The sequence below is a fragment of the Acomys russatus genome, chromosome 26 (genome assembly GCF_903995435.1).
Source record: "Acomys russatus chromosome 26, mAcoRus1.1, whole genome shotgun sequence".
Classification (NCBI taxonomy): Eukaryota; Metazoa; Chordata; class Mammalia; order Rodentia; family Muridae; genus Acomys; species Acomys russatus.
In genome coordinates this window covers 50,531,907-50,551,684 of record NC_067162.1, presented here as the reverse complement: position 1 = coordinate 50,551,684, position 19,778 = coordinate 50,531,907, and the positions used below count along the sequence as shown (strand labels likewise).

Sequence of the window (19,778 nt, the reverse complement as noted above, 5' to 3'; positions counted from 1 at the left end):
GTGCCACTGGTTGCTGTTGCTGAAGGTAGTTCTAGACTCAGGCAAGGCTGGCACTTAGGCTCTCTGTGGACAGCCTCACGCTGCCCTCTGGACATGTGTACTGAGCAGATGGCCTTTGCAGCATCACCAAGCAAGCCAAGCTCACCCGCATCAGTAGTCAAACGCCATTCCTTCCCCAAGGCAGCTGCTCAGATAGCTGCCACCCACATCAAGTCCTATAGAGGCCCACACGTGTTGCCAGAGGCCTCTTACATGGCGCCTCTGTGCCTCTTTCCCTCTGCAGAGAGTGTCATGGGGGCTCTCTGAACTTACAGGACTGTCCCTGCGCTGTGAACACAAGAGGGAATCCTCAACTCAGGAAGTAGGGTCTGCGGGGTCTAGGTGGAGCAGTGTGCTCAGGAGGTGACACTGAAGAGAACCCAGTCCCCACCCTTACCTCAGTCCCCGCTGGCTGCCTTTATACCCACTGTCCCTACATTCAGATGTATTGCATCTGAACACAAGCATTACCTTTAAGTGACGCAGGGAGGGCTGGGGACGTTAGCTCCGTCAGCAGAGTGCTTGCCCGGCATGCCGGAAGCCTGCATCCCATCTTCAGCACTGAACACACCCGGCTGGAGTGGCTTATGCCTGTGATCCCAGCACTCAGGAGGCAGAGGCAGGAGGATCGGGAATTGAAGGTCACTCTTGGCTACAATTCAAGGCCAGCCTGAGATACCGGAAACCATGTCTCAAAATTTGCATTAAGCTAAATAAATAATAACAACAAACCAAAGTCAGCCAGGGCTTCTCCCTCTCTGACGTCACGCTGGACTTTGCTAGCCATTAAGGCCAGACAGACTCATGATAATCTGACCTCGTAGTGCCCTTCCTGTTGTCTTTGCTAGTGACACTCAGAAGGAAGTGCAGACACAGAAAGCCTGTGCAGTCTGGGTACAAGGTGCACAGCAGGGGGCAGCCAGAGGAAACAGTGCAGCAGACTTCTGAGTCTGAGGAGAGGAGGCAGCATCCTCAGGCTGTCCTCCTGCAAGGGCAAAGGCAGGCTCACCTCATCTTCCATGAGCTGCAGCTAGACATTTGCTTTCTGGCCTGCTCTTTCTGGTTTTTTCACTTTCTGACTCTTTTTGTCTTCATGGTTTTGACTGCTAAGCTTCGACTCCTTTGACATGGCAGGAGGTGAGGTAGAGCAGTGTGGGTGACAGATGGCTGGTCCACACAGCATGCCCTTCCCTTCTGCAGGGGACCCTGCCATCCCATACCCACGAGGAGAACCATCTGGTAGGGCTGTGCAGGCCAGGCACAGAGCCTGGGTGGAGGGAGGGTGGTGGAGGGGCCCTTCCCTCAGCTCAGCGCCTCCAGGAGCCACTGCGGGTAGCTATGACTGGTAAGCAGGCGGCTTGGGAACAGCCTCTCCTGTGTCTTTAATTAACTTAATCCACCTAACTGTGTTCTTTAAATAATTGAGTGCCTTGGTAACCGGTATGCAAGCGCTCGAAGAATTTTGGTTACAAGAATACTGGAACCTTTTAAGTTTGGTTTAAGACATTTCACCTCCCCTGCTGTTATTCCTAAACCAAGGCTGCACCAGGAATATAGTAGGTGGGGAAAGAGAAAGCCGGTGTTAAAGTTTGGAAGGTAGCAGTTTGTGAGAAGAAAAGTCCTTCAGAACTGTGAAATAGCCAACCCAAAGGCCTCTGGGACTGGGAAGGAATGTGGCTCAGTGGTCCAGTGCTTGCCTAGTATTGTGTGACGTGAGGTCTTGGGTTCAGCCCCCAGTACCTCAAGAGGAGAAGAGGGCAGGGAAAAGAAAAGGAGGGCGGTGGTCGAGGGGAAGGGAGAGAGCCGAGAGAGAAGGAGTGAGAGATGGCAGGGGGTGGGGGGTGGGGAGAAAGTGGAGAAAAAGGAGAAAAACAAAAGAGGAGGTAATGGAGAGAAAAGAAAGAAAGAAAACAAAGCAAGCTAGCAAAGACACAGAAATGAGACAGATGGAAAGAAAGGAGAGACAGAATTGCATCAGGCAGGCAGGCAGGCGCTCACAGATACTCAGAAATAAATCCTTTTTTTTTTTTTTAATTCTAAGGTTGTAGGAATATTTTGTATCACTTTAATTTTACTAATTTTACTTTCTACTAACTAATGTCCACTTACATTGCAGAATTCTCGAATGTGCAACATTAGAAATGTATCCAAACCAAGGTAGCAGCAGCTGAGTGAGAAAAAGCTTGTCTAGCTCCATCAAGACCCTGGACTGCACACCCCAGCACAGCCTGCCCCAAACCAGAAAATGTAACTGGGTAAAATCTGAGGGTTGGCGCTGAAAGCTACAACTGTGTAGTGGAAGCTACCATGTCCCGTTAGGTCAGAATCTCCAGAAGGTTGGTGCAGTTGGTTTGGGTTTTTGTTTTGGTTTTTGTCTTTTGTGCCAGGGTCTCACGATGTAGTTCTTATGTGGGTCCTCTGTGAGTTCAGGCAAGCCTGTCTACATTCTGAGTTCTGCACTAGCCAGGACGGCATAGTGATGTCTTCCCCCCCCCTGCCCCCGCCCCTCGTATGTGTGTGTGTGTGTGTGTGTGTGTGTGTGTGTGTGTGTATGTGTGTGTAGCTGTGTCTCTAAAAGTTGATGTTTTCCTATCCATTGTGATCACATGTTTATCTGACAGAGACACCTTATAAAATGTTTGACTTTCTTGAAAAAAACTTCATGTTTGCATTATTTGGTGCTTTAACTAAAAGCAAGCCACCTAGATCAGTCTGTGTTGGTACCTTTCACTTTATCCACTAAAACTGTGCTGAATGTATTTTTGTTGTTGTAGCATTCTGTCAGCTGTGTATGCGTGACATTTTTTAGCATGCATTTTATATGAGCTATCAAATATTAAGTATCCTCTGTTGAATCTATAAAATGCAAAGGTCTGCTTTTTCAACTTCTTGCAAAGCTTATACACTAATAAATTAGAAACAGAAGCAATGTTTACATACTTTACATTAGCACAGACGCTGGAATATTTAAAACCACCTAGAAGCTGTGGCACAGCAGCAGCATACCCCGGGAGCCTCACTCTCCATCCCCAACCACCATTTCCTCTTCCTCCTTGGCAAAGATGGAGCACCATCTGTCCCTCTCCTGACCCTGGAGCCTCACTCAGCTCTGGTTAACACAGCTTTTGGGCTGTGCTGCCAACTCAAAGTAGAGAGCTAAACAGCTCGGAGAAAGGACAAGAGGACGCAGGGTAACCTCAAAGGACAAAAGCCCAGCAACGCACGTTTCTAAGAGAACTGAGACCTGGGTGCCATGCTCAGAACTCTTGGGTGAGGTCTTTGGAAAGATGGGTCTTTCCTCTGCCTTTCAGCCTACACGACAAACCAAGCCAGAGGAAACGTCAAGAGACTGCAACAGAACAACAAGAAGGCGTGGTGGCGCGAACCTATGAATAACCAGACACAATCACAACTGCATCCTCCAAACTGGTCTCCGCAGAGCAACCGCACACTTTTTTTCCTGGGATGGTGTCTTATTTTGTAGCCCAAGCTGGCCTTAGACTCACCAAATTCCTCTCGCCTCTGCCTCCTGAGTGCTGGAATTATAGGTATATGCCAGCACACTGTGTTAATGCAGTGCTGTGGACTGGACCCGGGGTTGTGAGTGTTAGGCAGGCGTTCCATCGACTGAGCCACATTAGGAGAGAGTCCGAGGGACTTTGTGTGGGTGTGTCTTCCTCCCCACTGAATACACCAGCTGCTCTAATGGCTGAATCCACAGAGCTGTGTCCATCCTCTTCTCATTGGTATATGACAGAATACGAACAAATGCAACCTAAGAAACGGTCTACCTGGGCTGAGCGTGAGGCGCCGTCCATCAGAGTGGGAGGGCGTGGCAGCGGGAGTGGGAGGCAGCTGGTCCCAAGCATCCATGGTCAGGAGGAGAGAGGTGAATGCCCATGCTCCACCCACTTTCATTCAATCCAGGGCCCCAGCCAGTGTGGTGCCACCCCATTTAAGATGGGTCGCCAGTCTAGAAACCCTCTCAGAGACTCCCATGAGACTCCAGGTGTGGTACTGACAATACTAACCAATGAAGGAGCCTCCTGGGGCCTTTCATTGCCAGCCCTGGCAAAGCAGGTAACGAGGAATCACAGACTGTTCAAAATGTAGCAGGTGACAGGAAAGCATCATCCAGCAGGAGCCAGTTGACCTCGTCAGTGTAGCCATGGTCAGTTTTGCAATTGAAAGTATGGAAACACAACAGCACTAGAAAACAGCAGACAAGTTCGCCAGCCCAATTCCCCACCCCGAGAGAACCCCACAGCCCTCTCAGGAGCAATACATACAACCTAAAGCCTCCTCTCCCCTCAGCCTTCTATAGACCTACTGGCCAGGGTCACATCGCAACAGCACGCCACCCTGACAGAGTGGCCACCATCTGCAGGGTTACAGACTGCCTAGAATGAACAGGGAAGGTCAAAGCTCAGCTGAGTCCAGGGAAGAGGAGAGGCACAGGAGAGAAGAGCATCCAAACACCACGTGCTCTCTGGGAGAGAACACCTTCACCTCCCACCGGGCAGAGACAGGGCAGACCCTACTTCCATACTCACGGGTCTGACTAATTGTGATGATTGACTCGGTTGTCCATTGAAGGATCTAAAATGCCCCCAGGATAAACCTTGGAGCATGCCCAAGAGAGTTAGGATGATTAATTGAGGTGAGAAAAAAAAATCATCCTACATGTACATGGCACCCCATGAGCCGGGGTACTGGAAGGTAACAACAGCGAGAAGCTAACCGCCAGCGTCCACCTCTCTCTGCTCCCTCCCTGCAGATGCGCTGTGACCAGCCGCCTCAGGTTGCTGGCATCATACCCTCCCTGATGGCTGTGTCCTCCAACACTCAGTCCATATAAACGTTTCTTTAACTTGCCTCTATTGGATCTTTCGTCGCCTCAATAGGAAAAGCCACTAATGCGATTGCCATGTATGTGTGCCGCTTGAAAATAAAACCCAGCCGACCCCAGTGGGTAACATCTGATTTCAGCTACATCTGTCCCTGAAGCCATGAGGTGGGAGGACATTTTTTAAAATGCATTTTGTTTTGTTTGGTTTTGTTTGGAGACATGGTTTCTCTGTGTGGCCTTCGCTGTCTTGGACTGGCTTTGTTGACCAGGCTGGCCTCGAACTCACAGAGATCTGCCTGCCTCTGCCTCCTGAGTGCTAGGATTACAGATGTGCATCACCGTGCCCTGCTTTGAAATACTTTTTTTTTTTTTTTTTTTTTTGAGTGGGTCAAAAGAACTCCCTGAGGGTAATTCTGCTTGTTCTGGCCTGGAGATGTCAACTCCGTGATGCAGGCCGCAGACCCTTCCCTCAATACCACAGTCAAAACTGCAGTTACTCCCCTTCCCTGTTGCCCCACTGGGTTAGTGGCACGGGTAGGATTCTATTCCTAACGAGACTCACAGTTCTGTTACTAAGAGCCAAAGCGCAGTTTCTTGAAATCTACAGCCACTTGGTTGTAACAGAATGCTCCAAGTTCTATAAATAGGTACAGAAATAGAAAGTTTGGAGACTAAGGATGAAAAACCCTTTGAGCTACTGAAATACTAAAGATCTCACGGAGTACAGATGGGGTCGGTTTATAATTTAAGCATAAGTCTTTGCTCCCCCTGACCAATGCTGGCTCTCATAGGATTGTGTGTGTGTGTGTGTGTGTGTGTGTGTGTGTGTGTGTGTGTGTGTGTGTGTGTGTGTGAGCATGTGTGCACCTGGATGCAGGCAGAAGATGTCAGCTGCCTTCTGTCTGTCTCCACTTTACTCCCCTCAGACAGGGCCTCTTACTGAACCTGAGGCTGGGCTGACAAACAGCAAGCACCAGAGATCCTCCTGCCTCTGCCTCCCGCACTGCCGGGTTGACTGTGTGGGCTTTTGATTTGAGTGCCTGGAGATTGAATTCCTCTTGATTGCACAGCAAGAGCCGCCCCACCCCCACCCCGTTGCCTACTGTTCTTAAACGGGAGCTCACTAAAGAGTGGGTTTTGGCTCGGGAGCATTAGTGTCTATATCTGGCTCTGTAGGAGTAACGTCCTGTTTGAGTACAGTTCGTAAGGCTTACAAGAGTGAAGACTTAGAAATCCGCTGATTTGCTTTGCTTTACCAGGATTACAGGTGTGAGTCCCACACCCTGGCAACTCCTGTTTCTTCTGCTCCTGTGTGTGACCTTCCTCCACATCCACCCCTCTCGCTAAAGAAAGAAGTACAAAAGACCCCCCCCACCCCCGCTTCTCTGCTAGGCCTGTTATAGCACAAGACCACAGACTAAAACAAATTTACTGTTCTACTTCCTCGCAGCCCTAAAGGTCTGAAGTCCACATCAAGGTATTGTCAGGTGAGTTTCTTTTGAGGGCTCCCTGGCTGGCAGGGGGCCACTTTCTGGCTGGGTCCTCATTTTCCACTCTTTCCAGTCCCATCTCTAACTCAGGCCCTGCTGGAGGCTTCACCACTAGGACTTGAGCATGGGAGCTTGTGGGAGACACAGAGAGGCCGGAAACAACCTTCTGCAGCCAACAGGTAAGATAGCTCGGTCTCTCATCAGTGAAAGCCGGGTCAGCAATGGCTGTGAGCTCAGCCGGGGACTCAGCCTGCTGGGGTTCAATCCCCACCTCTGTGCGGTGAGAAGGTATGTTCACAGCCTGGCACAGTCCTTAGAATTTCACTTCAGTTTTGTGGGTTGTGATCTGTCTGTCTTTCTGCCGCCTGTCTCTTAAGTTTGCCTGTGTTTGTGTCTTCCCACTTCAGTCTACATGGGCCCACAAAACCACACTCCGTAGATGAAAACTGAGACCAGGGCTGGCGACATGACTCAGCGGTTAAGAGCCTGTACTGTTCTTGCAAAGGATTCAGGTTCGGTTCCCAGCACCAGCGCCAAACAGAAGGGTCACAGCCACCTACAACGCCCGCTCTTGCTCCAGAAACTCTAACACCCTCTTCTGGCCTCTGACGATGCCTGCACTCATGTGCACATAATTATACACAGATACAATCGTATATGTACACATAATTTAAAATAAGCCTAAAGAAAGAAAGACCAACAGGTTCTCCAGAGAAACCAGAGTTTCCACTTTTCCTCCACGAAAGCAGTGGTTACAGCGCCACACTGGCTGATACTTTCTTGTTGGTTTTTTTGTTTTCATTCCTCTTCAAGATAGAATACATATTATATTATATTATATTATTATATATTTATGTGTAAATATATACTTTATATATGTATATAATTATATATACTTATATATAATAAAATATATAATTACATATACAACTACATATAAATATAATACATATTTACCATGCTTTGACTTGGTCTGATTTTGTTGAGACAACGTCTCATGTCGCTGAGGCTAGCCTTGTGCTCCTGATCGATGGACCAGCATGCTGCACAATGGTCTGCACTCACTTTGATAAACAGTCCCAGTGTGAAGCGTGGCATTGCTGCCCTCCAGAAGGAGTGGGGGGTCTGTCATAGATCTGCCTGAGTATTCGTGACTTCGTCCTGCAATAACCATTGGTTTTCCCGGAGGCTTGCTGGGTATCACTGTCTTAGAGGTGGCATCCAGCACACAAGCCCCAGGAGGTATGAGGAGCGATGCTAAGCTGTCTCAAGGCAAGGGCAGTGGCAGAGGCTCAGAGCTCCTTGCAGAGCACTCCTCACAGGTGTCCGGAACTTGCTTTGTAAAGACTTTAGGCAGGAGCTGATTTAGGGTGTGTGGCTCTGTGGTTTCCATGACAACCGTCCAACTCCTCCAGACAGGGGCCACAAGAAACTGGGAAGTAACAGGTGTGGCTGGGGTCGATAGATGTCTCACACACCGGGAAGACAGATTGTTGACAACTTTTATTGTGTTCAGAGTATTTTTCCGTTGGCTATTTTTCCCCCAGTTGTTTGAAAATACGGAGACCATGCGTCAGGCCTCATAAAGCTGTGGGTGCAGCTGCGTGCCGGCGCTGATGTTTATCGTCTGTCCTAGACATCTCAGGAACACTGGCTGAGGGTGATGACGCGTTTCCCCATCGACAACTGTTTTAAAACTAAGGATCAGACTGCTCCCCTTGTCACCTATTCCCACTCCTTTTTTTTTTTTTTTTTTAAATCACTGGTGCTCAGGCAGTTGCGGCCCTGACTAACTCAAACCCCAGTATCTAAACACTCAAAACAGCTAAACAATTCTTCCTTGGACACTTGTTTTCTTCTGTTTTTGTTTTTGTTTGTTTGATTGGTTTGGGGAGTTGTTTCTTTGCTTTGTTTTGTTTTGTTTTGTTTTTGTGACAGAGTCTCACTCCATAGTCCATGCTGGCTATGGACTCTCAACAATGCCCCTGCCTCCACTTCTCTAATGCTGGGAACACAGGTGTGAGCCACTGCACCTGGCTTTCCTGGCTTTAGATTCCCTGTGAGGTGCTTCTTCACAAGCAGGAAAAGGCCCTAATCTGCAGATGGCAGACCAGACTCTGTCATGTGGACTACACATTGCTGAAGTAACAAAAAGTAGAGACAGCTCGGACGGCATCTGGATGCAAAGGCTACCTTTCCCAGACAGCCGTAGCCGTGCCTGCAGGAGCGAAAGAGAAAGCAATCCCCCAGTCCACCCACAGCTCGCACTGCTCCTCAGCATAGATGGCAGCTAAGCCCGGAGGCACAGGCCTTCACCCCAGCTACTCAAGAGGGTGACACAAGTAGATCTTCAAGTTCAAAGCCTGCCTGGCCCAGACTGCAGAAACAGCCTGAGAACTCCAGTGAGATTCCATAAAAAAAAAAAACAAAAAAAAAAAAAACAAAAAAAAAAAAACAGTGCAAAAAAGATCTGAGGATATGATTTGGTACCTTCCTCACAAGTGTGAGGCCTGGAGTTTCAGACCCTCAGTACAACATAACAAAACAACGATGACAAAACAGGGGGAGGGAGGGAGGGAGGGAGGGAGGGAGGGAAGGAGGGAGTTAAGAGTGAATGGCATGGCTACTGAAGATGCTGGCAGAATTGTCTCGTACTCTCCAAGGACCCAAACGTGACTTCCTTGTATAGGAGTTGCCTGGGTGCTGTGGTCTCTTTCCCTTGTGTGCCCCCCACCCCTCAAGAATGCCTGGCACCAGTGAAGCCTTTGCCGGTTCTCACACAACTGTGAGGTGCTGTCGTGAAGTCTCACTCGAGTCAAGAGGTTGCTCCTCCACACTCGTGGGGAGAGCAGAGATGAAGGTTATTGCTCTGTTGTCCTGGCTCTTCTCCCAGAGTTGGCCTCTGCCCTCCTCACTCCAGGAGAGCCCACTCCATATAGAGAAGGCGGAGATGTCCATGTGCATGCCCGGAGGCTGCCATGCCACTTATGTGGACTGGAAATAAGTGTTCATGCCTCTCCTTGCCTGGCATCTCAGCCAAGAGCCTGGCAGTGGGGAGAAGCAACCATCTTGTCTACCAGGGCAGAGAAAACCAGATTCACATGTTCACTAAGGATAGCGCTATGTCCTGTGGTTACTGAAGCCGCCCATCCAGGTACCAGCCAGGCCCCACCCTGCTTAGCTTCAGAGAATAGGCACAGGCAGAGTGTGAGTGCAGACCAGTGAGGACTCGGCAATCCTCAGCACCAGGAATAATATTTCACCCACTTCCTTCCATCTATGGAAGCCAGTACCGTGGGGCCCAACAGACACTGAAAAGGCACTTGTTAGCCTGTGCTATGATGACAGCCACCAGCAAGGGCATCTTTGTGGGTTCTGCCCTTATTTGGGTTTACTGGGGAAGCAGGGTTTTAGCACCTAATCCAGACTAGCCTCAAAACCACAGCAATCCGCCTGCCTCAGTTTCCCCTGTGCCAGCTATACACAGCCAAGGCCAGCAGAAAGATAGCTGCATGTAGCCAGACAAGCCAGGAAAGAACTGAACTGATTAGCTGACAATCAACTAACGACCACCCTCAACTGACTGAAGAGTTTACAGTTAAAAAGCACGTGACTGACTCCTGCCTGAGAGAGGGGTGGCTGAGGTGCCTCTGAGGTCATGCTTCGCTCCCAGAAAGCAGCTTTGTTTTGTTTTGTTTTGTTTTTTTAAGCAACGAAACCCACCATCTTTAGTCTTAGTACCGTCTGCGTTTCTGCCACAAAACCAGTTTGGGAACCGTAAGGGCTATCAAATGTGCCCTACGATGGCTCAAAACCCAGAGAGGAGGGGCTTTGACCCACAGTATTTTGTTCATAAGCGTCATCTCGCCCATCAGCTGGTTTTACAAACCGAGAGAGTCCCCTCCTTTGTCTGGCTTACCCCAAAGCGCCCCTTGCTCTCCTTTTTTAAATGAACCCTTGTTCCACACCACCACAGTCCAGGCCTTCTTGCTCAGGAATGACAAATGCAAGTCGAATACCAATAACCAAGCTCCTCCCCTCCCCCACAACTGTCCCAGGTGTGGTTAATCATAGGGACTGCGCTCACATGAGATAGACAACTCCTTCCCAGAAGAGCAGAGTTGATGCATAACTCAGAGCACACAGGACACCGTGAGTACACAAGAACTTCCGCACTGCCTGCAAACCCCACCCAGGAGAAGCATACATTATTTTCCTCAGGGCACTTCTTACTCCTGCCCTGTCAGCCTCCACTCTCAAGCTGCTCACCCCGCTATTGGGAGGCGGCTGTGAACTTTTTGCAACTCTTCGTGTCTATGGAGAGGAGGGAGGGACTGACCCTCTGGCACAAATAAGAGTCCGAAGGGCCTGACTGATCTGAGGAAGGTAACTGGGCAAATGTTGAGATAAAACCTGGACTGTGGGCAGCAGGGGCGGAGCAGACTTTCCTCTGGAAAGTGAGCCAACAGGTTTGTCTCGTTTGGGCATCCGTTTAACACAGTTTTTTTTTTTTTTTTTAAACACTACAGTGTGCAGCCTAGAACTCCCCTCCTGTCTGTTCCAAGTTCAGTAACTCACCCCCAGGTTTCTGAACAATGAATTTGCTTGATCTGGCCGGAGACTGTGTTTACTCATTATTGGGTAATTAGTAAAATAATTTACTGGCTGCAGCCCAAAGGGAGGATGGGAAGGGCTATAGCCTGAGCGACACAGGAGGGTCAAGCAAGGGCTGAAGTAACCCAGGCAGCGGTGAGTCACTTGTGAAGGGGGTGGGGGTGGCGGTGGGGGGCACAACACTCTGTTCCTGGCAAGAACTCAGGAGGCCCAGATTCCAGAGTGTCCCTGGGCACTGTGTGACCTTGTGCCTGCCAAAAGGGACCATTTCAAAGATTGAATCTCAGGCAGAAGAAGAAGGGGTAGGCCTGAGGCTCTTTGAGAGTCCCTCTGGCTCTCCACGCACCTATTTATGTCCTCTTGGCCTGCACCGCATGGCTGGCCACCGCTGACAAAACCCGGCCTTTCTTCATCTAGCCTAACCGGGTGCACCCCGGGGCATGTATATCTGGCTGGACTTCTAAGCCTCCTGCAGAAGGTGGAGCCTCAAAGTAGGTGGGGAGCCGAACACACCTGAAGTTGAAATAACTGCTAATTCAGGCAGCCCCACCTAAGTGAGACTCTTTCCCCACACCCACCCTTTCTCCTACTCTGAAGCCTACATAGGCCTGTCTGCTCAGAGGTCACCTGCAGAGAGCAGAGTGATGTCACCACTGTCCCCAAAACAGATCCAAAGATGCTGAAACGGGTCTACAGTAGGGTCACAGCCATGAAGGTGACCCATCCAAGTGTCATTACGAGATTCCTCGGCCTGGGGTCGCTGGGATGGGGCCAGGGGGAGAAGTGGGACACTCCTTGAGCACCGGATACTAGCCTTGCTGTTCAGTTGCCAGGACAGAAAGTCGGGCACCCACTCTCTCATCAGCTCAGGGTCCGCACAAGTACGGATCAGAGAAGGAGGCCCCTGCAGCAGCTAGGTCCAGGTGTTAGGGACCACTCCTTAGAGTTACAGCTGCAACACCCAAGTCGCGCTCAGAGGTCACCTCGCAGGCTGCTGCCACTGTCTTTGAGCCAGGGCAGGATGCATCCAGGCACCCCTGCCTCCCCCCTCCCGCCCCAACCTCCCGGGCACACCAGGGACAGAGTGAGGTGGCAGCAGCCGCCCTACCTGTGGTGGAGAGCACCGTGCTGGCGAAGAAGAGCGCCGAGGTGAAGTCCCAGTTCCAATTCCCAGAGGCGTTGCTGAGCACCGACACTCCATAATTGCTGGCCTCCAGCACGCGGCCCAGGAACTGCTCCAGCTGCGTCTCCGACAGACACTCGTGCTCCTCCAGGAAGCGCCGCTTCAGCTTGCGCAGCTCCTGGCGCAGCAGGTCCTCGTAAGGCAGCTCCACGGACGAGAAGACCACGGCGCCGAACACCAGGTAGAGCAGGTAGCCCAGCACCAGGAAGCCGAAGCACCAGGCCGAGCGGTGCCGCTCCACCAGGCGCACGCACGAGCTGCCGGCCAGGGACTGCAGCATCTTCCCGGCGCCCGCGCTCCGCGCCTCCCGCCGCCGCTCCCTTTCCTGGTTCCCTGCAAATAGAAGAGGCCGGATGATGTGGCGGTGACGTGGTTGCCGGCTCAGGTAGCGGGGAGTTGCCGGGAGAGCTGGCACCCACTTGGCGGGAGCTGCTGCCTGCCCGCGCCCCCTACCTGGCTTCCTAAACCGGAAAGTGCAGGTTTAGTGGCGCCAGACCCTGGGCAGGGCCACCCGAGGCTGCCTGGCTCCCTCTTCCCTTCCCCAGTGCAGTCAGCAGGCCTGAGGGTGAGTGGGTGAGTGTGTGTGTGTGTGTGTGTGTGTGTGTGTGTGTGTGTGTGTGTGTGTGTGTGTCTCACTTCTGAGCAACAGCCCTTGTTCACCCTAATCCCTATCCTGGTTACTACAAAGACACAGATAGATACTGTCTTCCTCTATCTTATTGACTGGATAGCTGAGCCATTTGCTGCACGGACTATTGAAAACATTACAAAAGCAACTTGAAAACTCTTCCGACCCCAAATTCCCCCTGGAACAGAAAGAGTCCGAGGGTGAAGGAGAGGTCTCATACTTTAAAACACTGGAGTTTAGGCTGGATTTCAGCTTAAACAATACCCCCGATTTCAGGGACTTCATGGCCAGGGGACAGAACTGGAAGTATGGTGGATGAGACTGTGAAAATGAGCACATTTCTGCATAGGTGTGCGTGCAGGTGTGTGCCTTCAGGGGTCACAGGCCGGCGGGTGGGTGGGTGTCACCGGACTCTGACACTTCCTACAGAAAGGTAATCAGTCATGTACACAAGACTCGCCATGTCTGTATCTTATCCGTGTACGTCACGTCGTCCATTGTGCCTACCGCCTTAGTCAGGCTTTTATTGCTGTGAAGAGACGCCATGTCCACAGCCACCCTTATTATAAAGGAAAACATTTTACTGGGGCTGGCTTACAGTTCAGAGGTGTAGGCCATCTCGTCACAGCAGGGAGCATGGAGGCACAGCCACGAGTGGGCAAGCAGCAGGGGGAGAGAGAGAGAGAGAAAGAGGGAGGGAGAGAGACAGAAAGAGAGAGACAGAGAGAGTGCACGAGAGTGGCCAGGCTTGAGTACTTTAAAACCTCAAAGCCCAACCCCAGTGATGCATTTCTTCCAGCAAGGCCACACCTCCTAATGGCACCACCCCCTAGGAGCCTAGGGGGACTATTCCCTTCCCCCTGCCACCCCACACATGAAGAATCAGGGGTGTTCATAGGCTCCCGAATATGGGGATGGGAGCAGGGAAGATAGCTGAGTGGTAGAGGGCTTGGATCCCTGACCAAATGTTGTAACCCCAGCACGATTGAGCGAGGGGTCCCCGGGGCTTGCTAGTCAGCTAGCTTTGCTAGCTCGGGTTCATGGAGGGGATTGATGAGAACACCTGACGCTGACCTCTGACCTCCACAGGCACATAGGAACACATACATACACATTCACGGACACACAAATAGGGAGTGACTAAGTAAGCTGTCATATCTTAGTAGTGACAGAAAACCTTTAAAACTGTTGTTGTTGCTGCTGCTGTCGTTTTCTACTGTGAGGTCCAGGGATGGGGCTCGTGATGTCAGGCTAGGAGGTGAGCCCTTGGGCTGAGCCAGGATGACAGCTACTCTTTGAAGATGAATTTGAAGACTGTGGAGGCATAAGCAAAGCTGCATGGAATCTCAGATATGCAAAACATTTGTGTCGTGTTGTATAATAGAATTGTATCTGCAAAGAGGGCTGACATGTGGGAGCAGAACTGCCTCTGGCAGCTGTCTGTGGGAAAGTGGAGGAGAGAGTCGGCGTCAACCTCTCATCTAAGGCAGATAATGCCAGTCGGAAAAAGCGTTAAAGTAAAACTGAGTTGATCCAAATACTTAGAAAAATTCCCCGTCTGCCTACTTAGGAGAAGTTCTTAGAAATCATGTATTTTCATGGAAAGTGGGAGACAGATCACTGTGTTTTTAATCTAAATGAATAACCTCACCGTTCTTCCTCGGAGATCCCTCTATGTCACCCTCTTTGGTCATCCATCTCTTGCCTTCTTCCCCTCTCTCAAGGACAAGCACATCTTATTTTCCAGGGGGAGCCAGTAACCCACCACCTTGTGTGTGTGGTCTCTGGGACACTTACCGTCAGCCATTGCTCAGCTCTCTAAGGACCTGAGTCCCCTTCGGTGCCCATCCTTTTTCTTATCACACACTGTCCTGTGAGACAGTTATCTAAGCTCACCTGCCATGTTGCTGGTCCTCTTTGTTCCGGGGTTGCGTCTTCCTGGAGAGCATCATCAGAGTCCTCCTGCCTTCAGAGTGCTCCCTTCCTCTCTGTTCCCTGCCGCTGCATCCTCTCACTCCTCCCTGTCCTCCTCCTCTCACTCCTCCCTGTCCTCCTCCTCCTCTCACTCCTCCCTGTCCTCCTCCTCCTCTCACTCCTCCCTGTCCTCCTCCTCTCACTCCTCCCTGTCCTCCTCTCACTCCTCCCTGTCCTCCTCCTCTCACTCCTCCCTGTCCTCCTCCTCTCACTCCTCCCTGTCCTCCTCCTCCTCTCACTCCTCCCTGTCCTCCTCCTCCTCTCACTCCTCCCTGTCCTCCTCTCTAGCGCCTCAGCAGGGTGTACTTCTTTCTTCTCCCACACCACACAACTCTCTCAGTGCCGTGGGTGCTGTGAGATGCTAGTGAAACTGCTGTCCACGCACGGTAGTGTCATCACGCACACAAATATACATGCAGCAGGTGGGAGCCTTAACGGGCGTTTGCACGTTCTCACACTCCTCTCACTAAAAGGCAGAGTAGGGTCTCCTGTGTGTGAGCCGGGGTGACTTGAGACTGTTCCATCTGGCGGACTTCGTTAGAGCAGACACTGGGTGACTTCTAAGGCTGGGGACATAGAAACTTCAGCTGCTTGCCTTGACCCCTGCAGCCCCTGTCCGTCCAGTCAGGGAGCCCTGACCCGTGGTAGGAAGGCCACATGTTTGTGTTCCAGGTGGCAGTCTATTTGAGCCCAACCTCCTGACTGCTTCAGTGAGACCCAAAAGAGGAGTGTGGTTTCTCCCCAATCTTCCAGACCCGGCATCCAGAGACTCATATCTGCACGTGGCCCCTGGGCCAGAAAAGCCTCCTGCTGGAGCTCTGCCTGACATGCAGGCCTGTTGTCTTAGGTCGCTGAGTCTTGTGTTGACTTGTTTCTGTCTAATAAACACCTAGAACAAGATGCATCTGGGCTTTAACGTCATCATTAGACACCAATTTTTAAGTGGGTGTTATGTGCGTGTAACCCAGTGCTGGGGAGGTGGAGACAGGCAGATACCTGGTGCCCACTGGCCAGCCAACGCAACCCACTTGGTGTGAGTTCCAGCCCTGTGAGAGACCCTGCTTCAAAAGACAAGGTGATGAGCACCTAAAAAAGGACACGTGAGCTTGGCCTGTTTGTCCTTCATATGTAAGCGGGCAAATGCACACCCACACACATGCATACACACGCACACCTACACATGAGCACACACATGTACATGAGCATGCGCACGCATATACCCACACATGAGTGCGCACACACATACATGCAAACATATATGTACAGGAACACACATGTGTACACGCATGCACACAGGGCTTTTTTCCCCTTCTGTCACTCACTGTGATCACTATGACAAATACTCAAGAGAAGCAAGTCCAATGTTTCCTTGGTTCATTAATTCCCATTTTAAAACCCGCTTGCTTGTTAATTCCTTTTAGGCCTCTTCTCAGGCGGTGGCCGTCAGCAGTCCAGGATTATGCTCCTTGAGGACAGAAGGCACAGAACAGAGGCGGAGACATGAGCTCCACACAGGGTGCACACACGTGGAGGACAGAGAGCATTTTGGGAAGTCGGTTCTATCTCCACACATGGGTTCTGGGGATTCAACTCAGGTCATCGGGCTTGGCAGCAAGCGTCTTTACCCACTGATCCACCCCACCTGTCCAAAGGACATTTAAAAAGAGACATTTTGGATCAATGAAGTTGAGAGATTTTTGTTATTCAAGGAAAGCTGAATAATATTGTTCAGACTGAAGAGCGTTATCACCTGGTGCTGGGATCAGCAGAAAGTAACCAAGCACACACACACACCAGCACACAGACACAAAACAGGAGTACACACAGGAGTGTGCACGTGCAAACACACCCACACACACAGGAGCACACACATGCACACACACAAAGGAGCGCATACACACGCACAGACACATGGGAGCACACACACATGGGAGCACACACATACACAAGAACACATACACACACACAGGAGCATGCACACACATGGGAGCACACCCACATATACAAAGGAGTACACACACAGGAGTGCAAACATGCACGCACACAAGCACACGTACACACACACAAAGGAGTATACACACAGGAGCACACACAGGAGCACAAGCACACACACACACACACAATGTCATTTGCATTGGTCAATGTAACAAGAAGGCATTCTCTTTCCCTTGTCGCTTACCTAGAGAGAAAACCAGGAGTGCAGGATAAGACTGTCCACAGGGGCGCGGGGCTCGTGATGTGTCTGGAAGAGCTCAGGTCATCACACTTTGAAAGCAGGAAATGCAGATGAGAAAGTGGGAAACACACTAGGTAGGAATAAGGGGGGACGAGGGCGGGGGGTGGGGGGGTGGATGCGGAGTGTCTGCACTTAAGCTCCAGGCTTGGCGGCGGAACTAGCCCAGCCTGGCCTTGAACTCAGGGTCCCTCTGCCTCCACCTCTCCAGTGCTGACACTCCAGGTGTAGGTCATCACTCCTGGGGGAAAATGACTTAATGTAGAATCCAGAGCAGATAAACAATTACCAGGATTCAATGTCAGAAGTCAGACCATGCAGAGAAAACTGGGCAAGTGGCTCAGGTAAATACTTCAAACAAAGCCAGTGGGGACGGTGGGAAACGGGTTCACATAGACCACATAAAGGCAGCACCCACGGGGCTGGAGACATGGCGCAGCAGTTGAGAGCATTGGCTGCTTTTCCAGAGGACCTGGGTTCAATCCCCAGCACCCAGTTCCAGGGGATCTGACGCCCTCACACAGACATACCTGTAGACAAAAGACCAATGTACATAAAAGTCATATAAATTAATTATTTTTAAAAAAACACTACCCACAGCCCCAGGATGCCTAAAATAAACATTAGCAAGAAAGTAAAGAAAGGCTTCGAAATTATGGAGGCACTTGAAGAGACATAGAAATTAATTTGGAAATGCCCCAGGAGCTACAAAACACACAAAGGTATCATTACGTCAGAACTGATAAGGCCTGGGGAACTTCCTGGGGAGGGGGTGGGCACAGTACTTTCTACCTCAGTTTGAGTGGTAGGTACACATGTGTAAATATTTACAAAGTTGTCACATGTACCCTCCACTTGCACGAATGCCACCACACATAAATTATATCCTAAAAGTGGAAACAGGATTTCCGTTCCAAAAAAAAAAAAAAAAAAAAAAAAGCAATTTTCACTGCATTTAAACTATAAAAGAGTCCTTGTCTCCTACTAGACAGATGGCTGCTCACGGCTGCTCTGTTCATGACAACCAGAAAGCGGAATCAGTGGGGACGCCACCGCCGATCACCTGAGTAATGGGCAGTGAAAATGCAGTGCGTATGCACAAAGGGAGTTTATACAGCTGGGAAGTAAGACAAACCGGTGACATTTGAAGGCAAATGGCCAGGACTGGAAAAACGTTACACTACCCGAGCCAAAGGCAATCCCAAAAGGCAAACCCTGTCTGCTCTCTTTTACATGTGGGCCCCACTGTCAAAATGTGCCCCTTTCGTTCCTCATCCCCGCGGCGGCCCCCCCCCCCCCCCCGGCCCCGGCCTTGCGTTGTCTTGTAGGTTCTTAGATTTTGACGTCTGGGGAGGACTTCTCCTGCAAATGAGTCACTGCTCAACTCTCTGGCCCGGCAGAGAAGCAACTCTCCTGCACTCCAGCCCTCTGCCGTTGCTGTTCACCTATCCTGGCAGCCTTAACCCCTCTGCCCGCAGGCCTGACTTCAGAGCGGAGAGTTACACAGAACCCGGGGTTCTAAGTGCTCCACTGGTCCGTTGCGCTGGGACGTCTTTTAATGTCAAAGAAAGAGACCATTTGTTAATGACACCCAGTGCAGGGGCATTTACATTTGTTGAGTAAAATCTGTGAGCTTATGGGAAATAAAGTCACGCCTAAAATTTTTAAAGAGTACATAGATGCGTGTGTGTTTAATTTGGGGTGCATTTAAGTCTGGGTGCCTATAGAAGGACTGTCTTCTGAAAGAAAGGCCTTAAGGAAGAGAGGAAGGCGGCAAGGAGATGAGGGCGTTCACTGGGGAGCAGAATGGCAGGATACAACAGAGGGGTGCGGAGGCCTAGCTAACACCAAGATGCTCGAAAAATCCTTACGGAATCTGCTCTCCTGACCGCTTTGGCTATGGACTCTCCTGTCACTTGCAAAGTCTTTCTACATCTACAGAAGGGTCACACATGCCCACTGTCTCCTTTCTTTGAGGGACATATCTCTGCCTGGTATGAATACTTCTCTGTCTCCGCCCATCCTCAGCCCAGCACCTGCCTCCTCCAGGAAATCTCCCATAGTCACTGCTACTTCTGACCTTGAACTGGCAGAGCACCCATGAGAAGCCATTTGTGTGGCCCTGGCCAGCCCACCTTGTCAGATGAGATTTGTCTCTGGGTCTCTTCTCCTTGGCCGAAGAGCTCTCATGAGGGTCTCACGGAAAGACTGGGAAAGCGGCTGGGGGCTTAGTTCAGTGGAAGGGTATTTCCCCAGCATGCCCAAGACCCTGGGTTCAATCCTTAGCGCGGAAAAAGAGAGAGAGACGGAAAGGCATCCTAGGAAAGGATGTAGGCAATATAAAATACAATTATCCATCTCACAGAAACAGAAATGAAGACACCAAAGAGCCGCCTAAAAGGTGATTCTTCTGGAAGTGGGAGAGGGGACGGTTGCCTTTGAAGACTGGAGTGAGGGGGAGCAAGTTGCAGTTACAGGATTCATTAGTTACTTTTCTGTATCTGTGACCAAATACACGACACATCAGCTGAAAGGAAGAAGTAGTTGCTTGGTCCAGTGTCTGAGAGGTTTCAGTCCACAGCCCTCGTCCTCGCCCTCACTGAGTCAGAGCCCGCGCTGAGGCAGACGTCAAGGTGGTGGGAGCATGCAGCAGAGAGCGCTCACATCCCAGCAGCTGGGACACAGAGAGAGGACAGGACTGGAGACCAGGTGTACCCCCCAAAGGTGCACCCCCAGTGAGTGCTTTATCCATCTAAGCCCTACTTCCT

The 19,778-nt window shown here is 50.7% G+C and overlaps 1 protein-coding gene across 1 annotated transcript in view; it reads right to left on the bottom strand.

The window, feature by feature from the left end:
• Kcnk1 (potassium two pore domain channel subfamily K member 1) overlaps nt 1–12,784 on the bottom strand; it is a 33,102-nt gene extending 20,318 nt beyond the window's left edge. The window contains exons 1-2 of the mRNA XM_051169256.1: nt 12,629–12,784; nt 12,101–12,508 (exon numbers count right to left, since the gene is read on the bottom strand). Of these exons, the coding sequence (XP_051025213.1) occupies nt 12,101–12,455 (355 nt within the window). The 5' untranslated portion in view covers nt 12,456–12,508; nt 12,629–12,784. The remainder of the gene's footprint in view (nt 1–12,100; nt 12,509–12,628) is intronic.
• Between the last annotated feature and the right edge of the window lie 6,994 nt (nt 12,785–19,778).